The sequence below is a fragment of the Primulina tabacum genome, chromosome 11 (assembly GCF_025594145.1).
Source record: "Primulina tabacum isolate GXHZ01 chromosome 11, ASM2559414v2, whole genome shotgun sequence".
Taxonomy (NCBI): Eukaryota; Viridiplantae; Streptophyta; class Magnoliopsida; order Lamiales; family Gesneriaceae; genus Primulina; species Primulina tabacum.
Window position 1 is genome coordinate 5,535,896 of NC_134560.1, and position 13,868 is coordinate 5,549,763.

Consider the following 13,868-nt stretch of genomic DNA (forward strand, 5'->3'; position numbering starts at 1 on the left):
AATTTTTTTATTTAACTTTTTAATTAGGTATTTTCGTTTGACCGGATTTTTATTCATCCCTTATTTTTGGTAATATTTTCTGCAGAAATTTTTGGTAATATTGTGTTTACATAATTAATTTATTTCATATTCGATTACGACATATATATTGAAAGTTGATATATGTGCAAGAATTGTAATCCAAGGATTATTAATAATTAAAGAAATAAATTAGCCAATCAGTTTAGCTCGACATCTTAGGTACAATATCAAAATAGCATAATAAAAATACAAATTTAACAACTACCCTTTTGTGACAAAATTAATTTGTCACAAGGCAATCTAGGGGATCCCAATTATTTGAAGGAACTTTCTTGATTTAAGCTCTGTAATCCTCCTTTCCAACCTCTATAAATAGTCTTCGGTTTGATTTATTAATTCACGTCTTATTTGCACCGAGTAACTAGTGTCTCCCAGTATCAGATGGAATATCCAAGAATTGTCCCCGAGGAAAGCTCAAACGCCTACAAATTCATACTGAGAGTTCCGAACGCAGGGACATTGAACAGAAGCAACGCGAAGGTGAGAGTGGTCGACGGGAATCATCTGCGCATTCCCGTGAAGAGAAGATGGTTTCCCAACGGAACACAACAAGATATCACGTCGGATTACATGACTCCCCTCAATGGCATCCCCCATGCATCCATACATCAAATGTTGGTTCAATATTCTGATGATGGGGTTGTTACAGTCAATTTCCCAAAGGAGCCACTCTTATTTACATGATTACACACACACATCAATATGTATATGTGTTTGTCTATCTATCTATCTTTCTATATATATATTCTTTTCATTGATTATTATTATTATAGAATTAAGGACGATTATTCAAGTGTTTATGATTTTGATTTGTTTTATATTTCTCTCCTGAAATTTGGTTTTCTATATGTGTGGATTTAAAAAATATATTGTTTTCTTTCTTAATTTAATTAATAAGAAATTAGAGAAAGACTCTACAGTAGTAAATTAACTACATATTTAACGTATACATGCAACTGAAGTGAGGTCCCATGTGTACGTACCTCTGTATATGTACACATATATACATGAAAAATCTCAAGTAAAAACAAATATTAATTAATTTGGGTGGCTTTTACAAATCAAATATTATTAAAGGAGGTTATATGAAAAGATAAGCATTATATAAAACCCCGAGAAATATAATACTGGCGAAAATTAACACCTTCGACTGGTAGTAAGTAGTCTTGGACTCTTGGGGCTAATTGCACCTGATATCCAACCCTCGAAGCCTTAGAAACATTACCACTGGCAAAAAAAAAAAAAAAAAACTCATGAAATCGGCCTCCTTGCCCGACCGACGCATTATTGTTGGTATGATCCCACATCAACTCCATAGAAAAATTTGAACATCGAACAATGGTGTGTGTACTCGTGAAAAATTTCATTCTGCCCAGAGATGGAGGGGTTGTTTTTTGTGTAGTGGCAAAACACTTAAAAGGGGATAATAAACACGACTACTCGATTCATATCCAAAATTATAAAACTTGAGTCAAACTCGTATACATGCATAAAATATATTCTCAAACCAAGCAAAAGCGCGAATTCTTTCTTTGGGCTACTCAGCAAACCACTTGCGAGTATATATTATTGTTTGCAATAGTTTAAAGCTAAACCGATCGAGTCACCGAGCTTCAGTCATTTAACTCAGAAGTGATAAACCATATTACTGTATTCCAAATCCCAAAATTACAGAAAAAAGAGGAACCGAATGTAGGTCGAACAACTAAACTTTAATCATTAAATCAGAAAGATTCGCTAGTTACCTTACCTGATTTTTTGTGTGTCTAGAAATAGGGTGAAACTCCAAGCAACGGTTTCATGGCAGCCAATTCATGTTGCAGGAAATTGTAGATGGATTCAGTTGTCATGGAAGCTACTCTAATCACAACTCCGGTCCCCTGACATGCTAACAGAGAGTTAATGTATTTTCCTGATCATCTTCGAATAGATCAAGAGTTAATATATTTTTCAGGATCATCTTCAAATAATCAATAGTTAATATAATTTTCTATGGGTGACCTACTTCTCGGAGGCCGGAGCTTTCAAAAGATGTATTCCAGAAGATCATATATCAAGCATTTCAATTAATACATGGAATACAATTAAGAATTGTATTACGCACCTTTGGGCCAAACACACTGCAAGAAGCAATAAATCTTGGTTTTGGAAAACATTTGTCACCTCCTGATCTGATAGAAGGGACATGAAGTTGCTCCGACATTAATTTCTTGACATCTTCCTGGATCTGATGCTGGACGTGTTTCAATTTAGGCCTAAAACCAGGAATACAAACACATGATTAAGCCACATAATTCTCATTCTTGTGTCAAAAAGAAACCCGCAAACTTACAGAGTTCCTACCCCAAGAGCACTATCATAGCTATTGATTGGTAATCTTGCAGGTGGTCAGAAATACTGCCATGATTTCCTTGCTCTAACAATGCCTGTGTCAAGTTAGAATCAATCAACCAATTTCAAGGGAATAATATATAATCAAAGAATTCCCAACGATATCAAGACATTTCATAAGAGAAAGTGACAGCATCTTGCAAGGATGCGCAAATTCAAAGGACATGTAAAAATAATCCCAAGGAGTATTTGCTTATATCATACCAATCATAGATTTTTGACATGTGTTCCCCTTAAAAGGTCATGGCTGGAATAAGAAAAGTACCGTGTCAAGAAACACAGGCTCATCCTCTTTCGTGAGAATTCGATTAGTACTCTTGTAAAAAGAAAATTCCCATTTTTCTCCCCTCTCATGACGACCACTGGTAATCCAATCAACAAGAAGCAAGCTCGATTCAGGAACAACTTTGAAAATTTGCAATTGTGAATACTTTGCAGTGGAAAAGCACGTGACTGGGTCTGGAATTACAGCAAGAAGAGCGTCCTGCCCAATACTAGCCTACTGCATGGCATAGATTAACTACTGTTTGTTTAAAGTGACATACACAATGGCAAAAGTGAAAACATATATAAAGTAACGATGTACTCCCCAAAGGGCACCTTGTGACCTGAAATAAAAACTAGCATAAAAATGCCTAAATATTATTTTCCTCTCATTCGAGATGATAACATTTTTAGTTCCTGATTTCACCCAAAACAAATCCATGTCCCCCGTGTGTAGCTCACAGAATAGTCCCCCTCTCATTCGAGATGATAACATTTTTAGTTCCTGATTTCACCCAAAACAAATCCATGTCCCCCGTGTGTAGCTCACAGAATAGTCCCTGAGCATTTCACATTTGTTTAACAGACGTCGCCTTTGCCACCAACTTCTGTCAAAATCCAAAGAAACCACCCCATATGCTCACAAATGAGTCTGTCTTCCTAAAATTGGGTGTGGCAGCTGCAATTTTTAGTCTTTACTGTATATCCCAAAAGGATTTTGTTTCACGCATTACAACATTGGTCCACTATTTTCTAAGAATATCTGGTCTCTCCCTCATGAAAATACATGTCCTCTCGCAAGTAATAATTATGAGGATGAAATCTGTTTCAGGGGTAAAATTAAGGACTAAAAATGTAATCGTCCTATACCTCAAAGTGTAATATTATGAGTCCAAGCAAATCATACACAAATGTGAGAACAAGTGGTTTGACCAAATTTCATACTTGACAAAAAAACAAGTATCACCTCCAATTTTTGTTCAGAACACTTGGATCCGACACACTTGTATACCTGCAGACTCAAGTTTTTTTTAAAAAAAATCAGCGAATATTCAATAACCACACCTCCATCGCCAAAATTTAATCTTTAACACATTAGCAGATAGATTCAAGTATTCAAGAAATGACTGCAAAACACAAGACCTTGGTAGAAGATTGGGTGGTCAAAACTGCCGTACAGCCATCCCCCACCGTAATCTCACACCCAATAGAATCACCCTACACATTTGAACGCCAAGCAATGAAGCAACTTCATACAAAACACCCATGTCAAGGAATGTAATGATAACATACAGAGACGATGCCTCCGCCATAGGTGATGGTGTAAATCCAGACAGCATCTGTTTGAGCGGGTCCCACCTGTGGAAAACATCAAGAACGTGAGAATCCCGCGTGTTGCTTGCAGAATCAAGAACGGAGAAGCGGAGAGGGAACCAGAGATTGACCTTATTGGGAATGATGAATTTGAGAGGGTACTTGGAAATGCATCGCGTCACCGTTGATTTGCCACCGACCCTCTCCACAACCACCTTCCCTCTTTCCATCTGCTCTCTCTGTAATGAATGTGAATTCGCCACTCACTGAGAGTGGACCAGCTAGCAATGGCGATCAGCTGTGAAAAGTCACCGACAACTCGAAGAGCTACTTGCACAGAAAATTAAGTATTATATTCATAGTGATTAGCTTGATATTCACTTCAAATTCTTTTTCTTTTTTTCTTTTTTAATCGGTTGAAAATTGTATTTTTCCGGTGTTCTGAAAACATAAATTTATATTTAAAAACATTTCTTTACTTTAAAAAAAAATTTAAAAAAAAAAACTTGATAAAGAGACGTTAATATTAATTAACAAATCACTGATGGTTTTAAAGAAATTTCTTTGAGTACTTGAATTTTATAAATTTATAGGAAATTATTAGCGAAAAATTACAATTTTAGTCATTATTTATGCTTTAGTTTTGTAATTTGTCAAAATTATATTTTCATACAATAACTTAAGATTTTTTTGCCCAAAACCATTAAATTTATGGATCATGGTTTATTCGACATTGATTTTATTGTACGTAGCATATCTGACGAGAATTAAACTTATATTACTCAAATTAAAATTAATTGAGGTAAAAAATAAATAAAATTAATGCAAAACGATCTCTAATGCTTCAAAATAAAAGGATAATATTTTTTATGTTTATTTTAATATATGTAATATAAGTTTAATTCTTTTCACATGAGTCGCATAGGAGAATATCGGTATTAGATAAGTAATATTATGTGGATTTAGTGGTTTCGAAAAAAAAAAGATCAAAGAAAAAAATACAAATTACGTGATGAAAATCAAACATTGTCAAGTTACAAAATTAAAACCTAAAACGTGTCAACTTACAATATTAAAATTATAATTTTATATTTATTGAATATTGTTTTTATATATTGTTTGAATTAAAATAATAAAAAGTATACTAAAAATTTTAAAAAAAATTCCCATGCTTAAACCCGTTTAATATTTTCTTAAAAAGAAAACCACGTTTAATCTTATAAAAATTGATTACTGACTCTTCACGTTTTTTTAGTACTTTGGTATTTTATTACCCAATTTAATTTATCCCCCATATTTGAAACGTTTGACAAAAAAAAATTATATAAATTTTATTTTCAAAATATTTTTTAAATAGTATTTGTTAATTAATATCAAGCATTTATATGATCTCCCAAATATTCAGCTTTGAGTATTTGTGCAATATTGTTCTGTCTTATTTCGTTTAAAATGTGTTAAGGTTTTTTTTTATATACAATAAAAATGTATCTTGCTATACCATACTACATAATTCAGGCAAATACATCTATATTGACTAATTCCAATTGATTTTGTTGAAGTTTTATCGTTTTATAATTTTATCGACGAAACTTTTAAACAGTTCTTAAAATAGCACTTGATACCTTATGAATAGGCCCATCAGAATCCGGCCCAAACCGGACTTTGGATTCCTGGCCTAATCTTATCCAGAGTAGGTGGCCCATTACAAGCCCGGATATTCTCCTATAGATATCAGGTTTGAGCGTTCAATTCTTTCATTTACTATATTGACTTTCAGTAGCACTCATAGCTGCTCTCTCATTATATTTTCAGCCTCTGATTTGAGCGTCGGACGGGTTATGCCGGGACACCCTCCCGGTCCCCTTCTAATGACCCTCTTCATGATTTCAGGCCTAGAGTAAATTCGAGGTCTGTATTCGGACTGCTATCATCAGCACTTTTGATATGATTTGTAATTGTTTTTAAATTAAATATTAAATAATTCATCATCTTTAAAATTTATTTTAATTTATTTTTTTGTATAGATTAATAATTTATTTTTTATTATATAGGGGTGGAGAGTTTTATCATTATCACATATAATTAAACACGGACTTTTCAAAAAAGTTGTCACTGTGTTACAAGTGAAAATGCTTAATTACATTAATATATAAAAATATATTAGTGATTAAATATATATTTTAAAAAAACTCAATAACAAAATAAAATATACCTAAAATGTATTACCATGATTTTCTTTGGCTGTTGGTGTTGTTCTTGGCAAGAATTATATAATTTCACTATGTGAGCTGAAAAAAAAAATTGGAAAAATATTTTTATTTAATGTGCTAGCGAGGAAACAAGACGACTTCTGGCATAGAAATTTGTGGGCCATCCTCTTTATTATCTTGATCTTAGCTTATATTTTATATATTCCACAACGCATGTGTTAAAAAATAGTTAATTAATTTGTCAAAAAATATTTTGTTTATCGATTAAGTATATGGTTTTCGGATCAATTTTTTTGATCTTTTATGTGGATTAAGATAAACATAAAATAAGATTACATAAAATAAATTAAATTTTTTGAAAAAGATAACAAGAGATCAATAATTTAAATTAAAATCAATTAAACAAACAGTTTACCTTGACACCTGATTTATTACAATATCAAAATAATCTAACATTAAATGCAAAATTCAAGCGTTTCTTTAGCACCACAAAATCACAAAATGAGAATGAAGAGAATGCCGATAAACCTCACAAATTATTTAACAATTTGACAAAAAGTGAGTAGTACATATTTTGTGAGATGGTCTCACGAATTTTTATCTGTGAAACGGGTCAATTCCGATATTCACAATAAAAAGTAATACTCTTAACATAAAAAGTAATACTTTTTCATGGATGACCCAAATGAGAGATCCGTCTCACAAAATATCATCCGTGAGATCGTCTCACACAAGTTTTTTGCCAAAAATGAGAATCCTATCAAATTTGACACTCAATCAATTTCAAGATACCAAAAAAAAAAAATCCCCAAAAATCGACGAAATATTCTCTCTTTATTTATAGTGTAATGACATAAATATCGAGATAATACTAATTTGATCGTAACATGTGAAATACATCATCATATCATATATTCATGTTTGCTAAAATATTCCATGCCACGATAAGAATCCCACAATTATTTCAAGATTAGTGCATGACAAAACAAATATATATCTTTAAACAATCAATATTTCAGGTATCTGTCTTTTATATATATTACATAAATCCGAAAACAAAATTCCAAACCAAAATAAAGTAATTTTCGGATCAAATTACATATATAGTCGACGAGATTGGATGGCGGATCCAAGAATTGTCCGCGAGGAAACCCCAAAGGCTCATACATTCACGCTGAGAATCCCGAATGCAGGGATTTTGAACAGAAGGAACGCATGTGTGAGAGTGTTCGACGAGAATCATTTGCACATAACTGTGAGGAGAAAATTGTCTTCGAATGGAGGAACCTCTCGGTATGTTACGTCCGATTATATTTCTCCCTTGAATGTCCCTCATGCTGCTATAGATCGGATGTTGGTTCGATATTCTGCTGGGGCTGTTAAGGTCATTTTCCCCAAGGATCCCCCAGCTTAAATTCAATTAATTAAAATTAATAACATTCTTATTTATATAATATATGCAGTATATATTATATTATAATACACACACACATACGGGTCTCTGTCTGTGTGTATATATATGTTGTATTTTTCATTGATCATGTAGGAAAATATTCCCTTTAACATAAACGGTAAACGTTGTGTGTATCAGATTTAAATGTTGTATGTTTGAATATATATATGTTATAAATTTTTTGGCAAAAACTTGTGTGAGACGGTGTCACGGGTCGTATTTTATGAGACAGATCTCTTATTTGGGTCATCAATGAAAATTATTACTTTTTATGCTAAGAGTATTACTTTTTATTGTGAATATCGGTAAGGTTGACCCGTCTCACAAGAGACATACTCAAATTTTTTATACGTCACGTATTTATTTTTAATATATAATTAGTGCCAGCTGGTAGCTAGTGTGATTTTGAACACATGCAACCCCTCGCCCCCTACCTCTTAATTCTGGACTGTGCCGGTCAGGTCCCATGTGTGCGTGCGTTTACCCGACAGACGCAAGACTCCCCACCCCACCCCACCCCAATCAGTTAACATGAAATTCATCAAAAGTTTGCGTTGGGAATCAGCGCAGTCAAAAGAGCAATTTGCAGGACAATTTTCACTAATTTAACACTACACTATGTACGCAACTCCTAACTCCATCCTATATTACAAATACGAGACACATTACATGAGATACAGATGATCTGGTTGTACATGTTTCCCCCACAATTCTCGCCGGCCGATGACATATATCGATATCGTTTCGAATATAAATCCGAGATCTTTTCACTGATCTCGGCAACTCCTAGCTCAGCTGCCTGCCTATGCATTCAATTTTGAACATCTTATAACAATCTATAGAGTACACAAAAGCCATGTACTCACAATTTAAACCTTGCCGATTATGATAATGATTAATTCGACTCGGGGTTGGGACCACTCGGGACTTCGTGTGCAGCAGAATGAAATCCTCGATCCACATTCTCAGCCGTCTGTTTCTTGGAAGGAGACGGCTCACCTTTTCTATGATGAACACTACTTTTCATTCGATGCAGCCTCATCATGGAGGAGGATGAATCGCTGCCTGCAGCAGCTTCAGAATGTTGCCGGGGAATTCTTCCCTTAGAAATCGAAGTAGACTCCAATAGAACTGGAAAAATGGTCAATAGTACCATCAAAACAAGCAAAAGTTTTTTTGTGCTGGTTTTTGCCATGAAAAAACTGTGACTGGCCAAGATAATCCACCCCAGATTGTAAACCAGAGATCAACATCCATTAACCGAGTGGACAACCAATTTGAACAATATATAAGAAGAAAACAAGATGGTAAAAACTGAGAATAAAATTCAGTTTGGAATAATTGGAGATAATATAGTGGGAAGGAGATTTTGGATTATGGGAGTCTCTCAAAACCACATGGCTTGATGGAAGAAATATATCAGCGTCATGTGACTAGTTCTTTTTCTTTGCATCGCGGTCCTTCTACATTTAACATTTACAAATCTGGACCTCAAGGTTGAAATGCGTGTTCTTTGACTTGGAAATTGGATATGCATTGGAAAAATCACACGATATATATATATATATAGACACACACACACATACATACATATGTATTCCTGTCATTTCCAACTTGCATCGTGATTGATATAAAACAATGTAACATGAAGGCCATGCAAAAAGCAATCCATGCGGCCGGGTTAATCTGGTGAAAAATCCACAAGTTGTCTCCTTGATTGAAAGCAGGCAGGTCCCCCACTTCTTTGCTAATTAAGTGGCTCCATCGTGTGAAAAGTAAATACCACATGGCCAATGACAGAATTTCATATGCTGCATGGCTACTCGTATGCTATACTTGGAGAGTTTGTCACTCTATAGTTTCAAACTATTGGATCGTGCAATTCATGTTCATGAGGGACTCGGGGCATGAATCCACATAATGAGTTCAATGATCTTTTTTGGATAATTATTGTAATATGTAAACAACAAAATCTAAGTCACTAAGTGTATATGTGTATTATTGAACAGATCTATTAAAAATACGTTAACATGATGAAGTTCAAAGATTAACTCTTCGTGCTTAAAAAATTTAACTCTACCATTTTTTAGATCCGATGCATTCAAATCTTGTTTCATTCACCAAAAAACATGTCGAGTTTAGATTCGAGTTAACCCGAATCATCATCTTGTTGTTTCCTCCTGTCTTTTGTGTTGTATGGGAGGTTGTGTGAGTGCGATGGGGCAGAAATTGAGCACTCGATCGATTTTGACTTTTGTGGTAATTAATATTACTTTTGAAGAGTTTTCATATATGGGAAGAATTCTTCCCTCATTTAAAATATCAGAAGTTAACTCCAGATCCTGATAAGAGTTGAAAATGGTGCAACATCGAATCCTGTTACTTCGAATGGAATCTTAGCCCGCCTCACTTGCTTTCTTTAGTGCATAAAGGCATAAGCGAAGCCAAGCCGGAATTCTTCCCTCATTTAAAATATCAGAAGTTACATGGCTATATGTACAACATATACAGACAAGCGGTTATTGAGAAAACTATGTCAGCCACTTTTGACTAATTACATTCTTGGTCTAATAATCAACCACTCTTTTGTTTCATATATTTGATCCCAGAAAGTGTTTTATCAGAATTAAGTCAACATTTGAGACAACATATAATGGAATATTAAAATTTGTAACACAAATTCACTTTACACTGCTGCTATTATACAATGTAACATCTGTCAAGTTATATTCCTTACAATATAAATTATCAAGTGCATTGATATAAGTTTCTTTTTCGTTTGAATCTCGAGTTTTCTGATTCACTCCCCTTACCAGGTATGAAATATCTTTATCAGCATCCTTTTGTATTTGTTAGAATTATAAATTGATTTATTTACCTATTTGTTATTTCTCATAGATCAATACCTTCATACACTGCTTTGTAGCGATCAGAAATTACGTCTTTGTATGATTTGGATGTGGCAATCTGTGAGAGTGAGGGCATTGAACTGTTTGAAGAGCTGGAATTGGGTTCTTTAATAAGTGTGGATGCTCACAAACGGAAACGAGTTCAAGTGGATATTTTTTTGGATTTTATTTCCCAGAAACAATCTGTCAATGGGAGGGAAAAGCTTTGCGTACGTGTCCAGAACATTGGGTATGCCATCCTTTTCTGCTACAGCAAAAGTTCAATATGTTTTCTGTGTCAAAAGCATCTCTTATGCTAGAGTACCATTCGAGCTTACTAGTTTTTTGGGGTGTGGCTATTATATCTCTACAATACCTTGAAGTCCTGTTTCTCTGCAGTTTTACTATGAAAAATAGAGTAGGCTCTACGTCTCTCTCTACCAATTTGCTGTTTTGTTTTGGGAAACTCGGGTTTTATCTGTTATACCGTTAGAGGTACCTGTTCGTTTTACATTCTGATTCCTTACTGAATCAAATTCTTACTGTACTCGATCATTTTCTAATGAGAAATTAAGGTGGCATTTGTCAAATCGTTTGAACATCTGACGCCCATCAGCTGTTTGTTTCCATCAACTTTCAAAAACCAACTAGTTGAAGTAGTTTTAACATGTATACAAGCCTCTGTCAGATGTCCAACCATAAACCACATAACAAAATGTTGTCTAATTTGCTGAGGAGGCAATGTACTGTTATTACAAGTCACTGTTCCCAGCTCCCACTCAATCGAAATCAATTATTTCACTTTAAGAATTAAATAGACGCGTCTATAATGTTTTAGCCAACAGGCAGCAACCTCTCGGCTGCTCACTTTTTGCTGCCAGGTGATGGATTTATTTTAAATTAATCAAAGGTATCTAGTCTGGCACAATCTATTTGTGGGAGGACTAAACACACTAGTGCAAATTGTTTTGATGTAACTTCAACTATTGCAGTCTCATTTTATTTCTTTGACAGATTGTTCCTCGCGAAGCAATTTATTATGGTCCAGCAGACAGTTCTCCGGTGAATGGGCTAATAATGACATTAGTGGCTAAAATCCAATATGAATTTATATTAAATATTAAATTTTGGAGGTGATAAATTCAAGGAGTTGAATTTATAATTTAAATATTAAATTCAAATGTTGAATTTATAATCGATTTAATTTATTAAACTCAAAAGTTGAGTTTATTAAAAATTAAATTAAATATAGTGGGAAGTATGTTTAATGGGCTTGTAGGAGTACAAGTCCAACATACTAAATTATTAAAGTCCATAATAAACCCACGGCTAGCTGTATCCCTGAACCATGACAGCTAGTTCATATTGGATTTTAGCCACTAATGTCATTATTAACACGGGCCTAAGAAACTGATCTAACAAGGCCCTCATCAATGTCAGTTCATGACAGTCTCTTATCCTGCTGGCAGGGATCTGATTTGCACGCAATATTCATGGAGTTTTCTCGCTTACTGTACAGTGGAACTACTGACTTGCACTTCGCTAATTTTCTTCTCATGGCCACTACCATGACTGTCTCAGGTGCAGATGAGGAGCAAACAGAATTTTTTATTTTAAACAGCCTGAAGGTATCTAATATCCCTGTAGATGAAGCTTGCTGGTCCTTTCAAACAGACAGTTCTTCATTGGAGAGCAATTCTAATCTGTTAGAAAATTGTCAACCACAGAAAGTTGAACAAAACTATTCAATGTTCAAGGGTAAACCAGTCATCAATTCAAGTTGGTCACCTGTTGATTGGAAAACTGCACCTGGATTTTAATCTTGTGGTGCATTTGGAACTAAGAAACCAGTGATTAGGAGCCCGCTGATAACAGGGATACATGTTGCTGAAGAAAATCAAGAACAAGTTGTTACACTTCGAACTGAGATCAACCATGAATATAATATTGAGCATGATCCTATGGTAATGACTCCGGTAGCAATTTTACTCAGTGCAGATGGTTTAGAATTCAAGTCTAACCATTCAAGCAACTTGGTTACTTCTGGAATGAGTGCGACCCTTGGTTCTGTGTATTTTGGTGCTCCTGATATCATGCATTTTAGCCAACCTAATAGCTATGGGGGAGATAAGCTATTTGGGCAGCAGGAAGCATTGCTCACAGGGAAACTGGGGGAGTTCACAGCTTTCAAATATTTCGTGAGAAACCTCGTCGATGTGTCGGTGAATTGGGTAAATGAAGCTAATGAAACCGGTCTACCTTATGACATTATCATCAATGATGATGAAAATAACAAATAATATGTCGAAGTCAAAGCAACAAAAGCGACAAGAAAGAACTGGTTTCTTATATCAATGAGAGAATGGCAATTCGCCATTGAAAAAGGTGAAGCTTTCAGCGTTGCCCATGTGATTTTGTCCTATATGGATATGGCAAAGTAACAATATACAAACATCCAGGGAAATTCTGTCAACTCGGCAATATAAAATTAGCAGTTGTGGTGCCAAAAAAGTAGTCTATCGATCACCCTCTTTGAGGAATCTGTCTGATCAACTTTCTATCTCCTGATGTGACGCAGCGTTAGCCAACCAGAAACATCAGCCTTAGCACTGCACTGAAACTACCATCTTTCAACAGCCCTAAAGCACTTGTTCCTGCTCGTGGCAATGACAGATGATGGTGGAAAAAATTGTTCATCAGTGATCTCTAAAGATCAGCCGCTGGAAATAGTGTATTTGTTTTTTTTAAGAAAAGTTCACCAAGATCATGGATAGCATCCATGATTTGATTAGCATGATTATCGACATGCTTATTATAAATGTCTTCATATTTATTAGGAATTCCAATGTAAGTAGAAACCTTTCTTTCAATGATTAAAACTCTCACCAAAGCAAGCAAATTTACACGGATTTTTACTCTGTTCCCTTCGTATCATATAGTAGCTTCTGTCACAGTGCTGTGCAATTGGTGGAGACAACTATCATCAACTCACAGCCTGGAGAATTTGCAGCAGCTCAATGCAGCATACCGATTTAGTTGGAAGAACCACTTGACTTGTTACATGTAAATTTTTTTTAATATTATAGTTATTTTTTAAAAAATTATTTTCTTTTTTTTTATCTTGTTAATTTTTTATTTAGAAGTTAAAATTTAATTAATCACATATTGTAACAAAAATAATAATTTTATTGGTTTTTTTATATTCTAATTCTTTTGAAAAATTATTTTCTCTTTTTTGTATTGTTAATTTTTCTAATTTCTGTTTTA

The 13,868-nt window shown here is 34.3% G+C and overlaps 1 protein-coding gene and 1 long non-coding RNA gene across 5 annotated transcripts; one reads left to right on the top strand and one right to left on the bottom strand.

The window, feature by feature from the left end:
• Nucleotides 1–1,041: 1,041 nt before the first annotated feature.
• Nucleotides 1,042–4,423, bottom strand: LOC142518888 (urease accessory protein D). Of its 4 annotated transcripts, XM_075621736.1 has the most exons (9): nt 4,182–4,421; nt 4,030–4,095; nt 3,880–3,954; nt 3,704–3,748; nt 2,738–2,971; nt 2,425–2,507; nt 2,186–2,336; nt 1,832–1,961; nt 1,042–1,308 (listed from the first exon to the last, which is right to left on the bottom strand). In XM_075621736.1, the coding sequence occupies exons 1-8, from the start codon at nt 4,278–4,280 to the stop codon at nt 1,848–1,850; spliced, it is 867 nt and encodes a 288-aa protein (XP_075477851.1). In that variant the 5' UTR covers nt 4,281–4,421; the 3' UTR covers nt 1,042–1,308; nt 1,832–1,847. The 4 variants fall into 4 exon arrangements, with proteins under 4 accessions (XP_075477851.1, XP_075477850.1, XP_075477853.1 ...); XM_075621735.1 differs by lacking the exon at nt 1,042–1,308 and having other exon boundaries at nt 1,715–1,961; XM_075621738.1 differs by lacking the exon at nt 1,042–1,308 and having other exon boundaries at nt 1,715–1,961; nt 4,213–4,392.
• A 6,056-nt stretch (nt 4,424–10,479) lies between these two features.
• On the top strand, nt 10,480–11,672 carry LOC142517899 (uncharacterized). Its single transcript, XR_012813421.1, has 3 exons — nt 10,480–10,529; nt 10,612–10,851; nt 11,616–11,672. It is a non-coding gene; the product is annotated as an uncharacterized LOC142517899 (long non-coding RNA).
• Nucleotides 11,673–13,868: the final 2,196 nt, after the last annotated feature.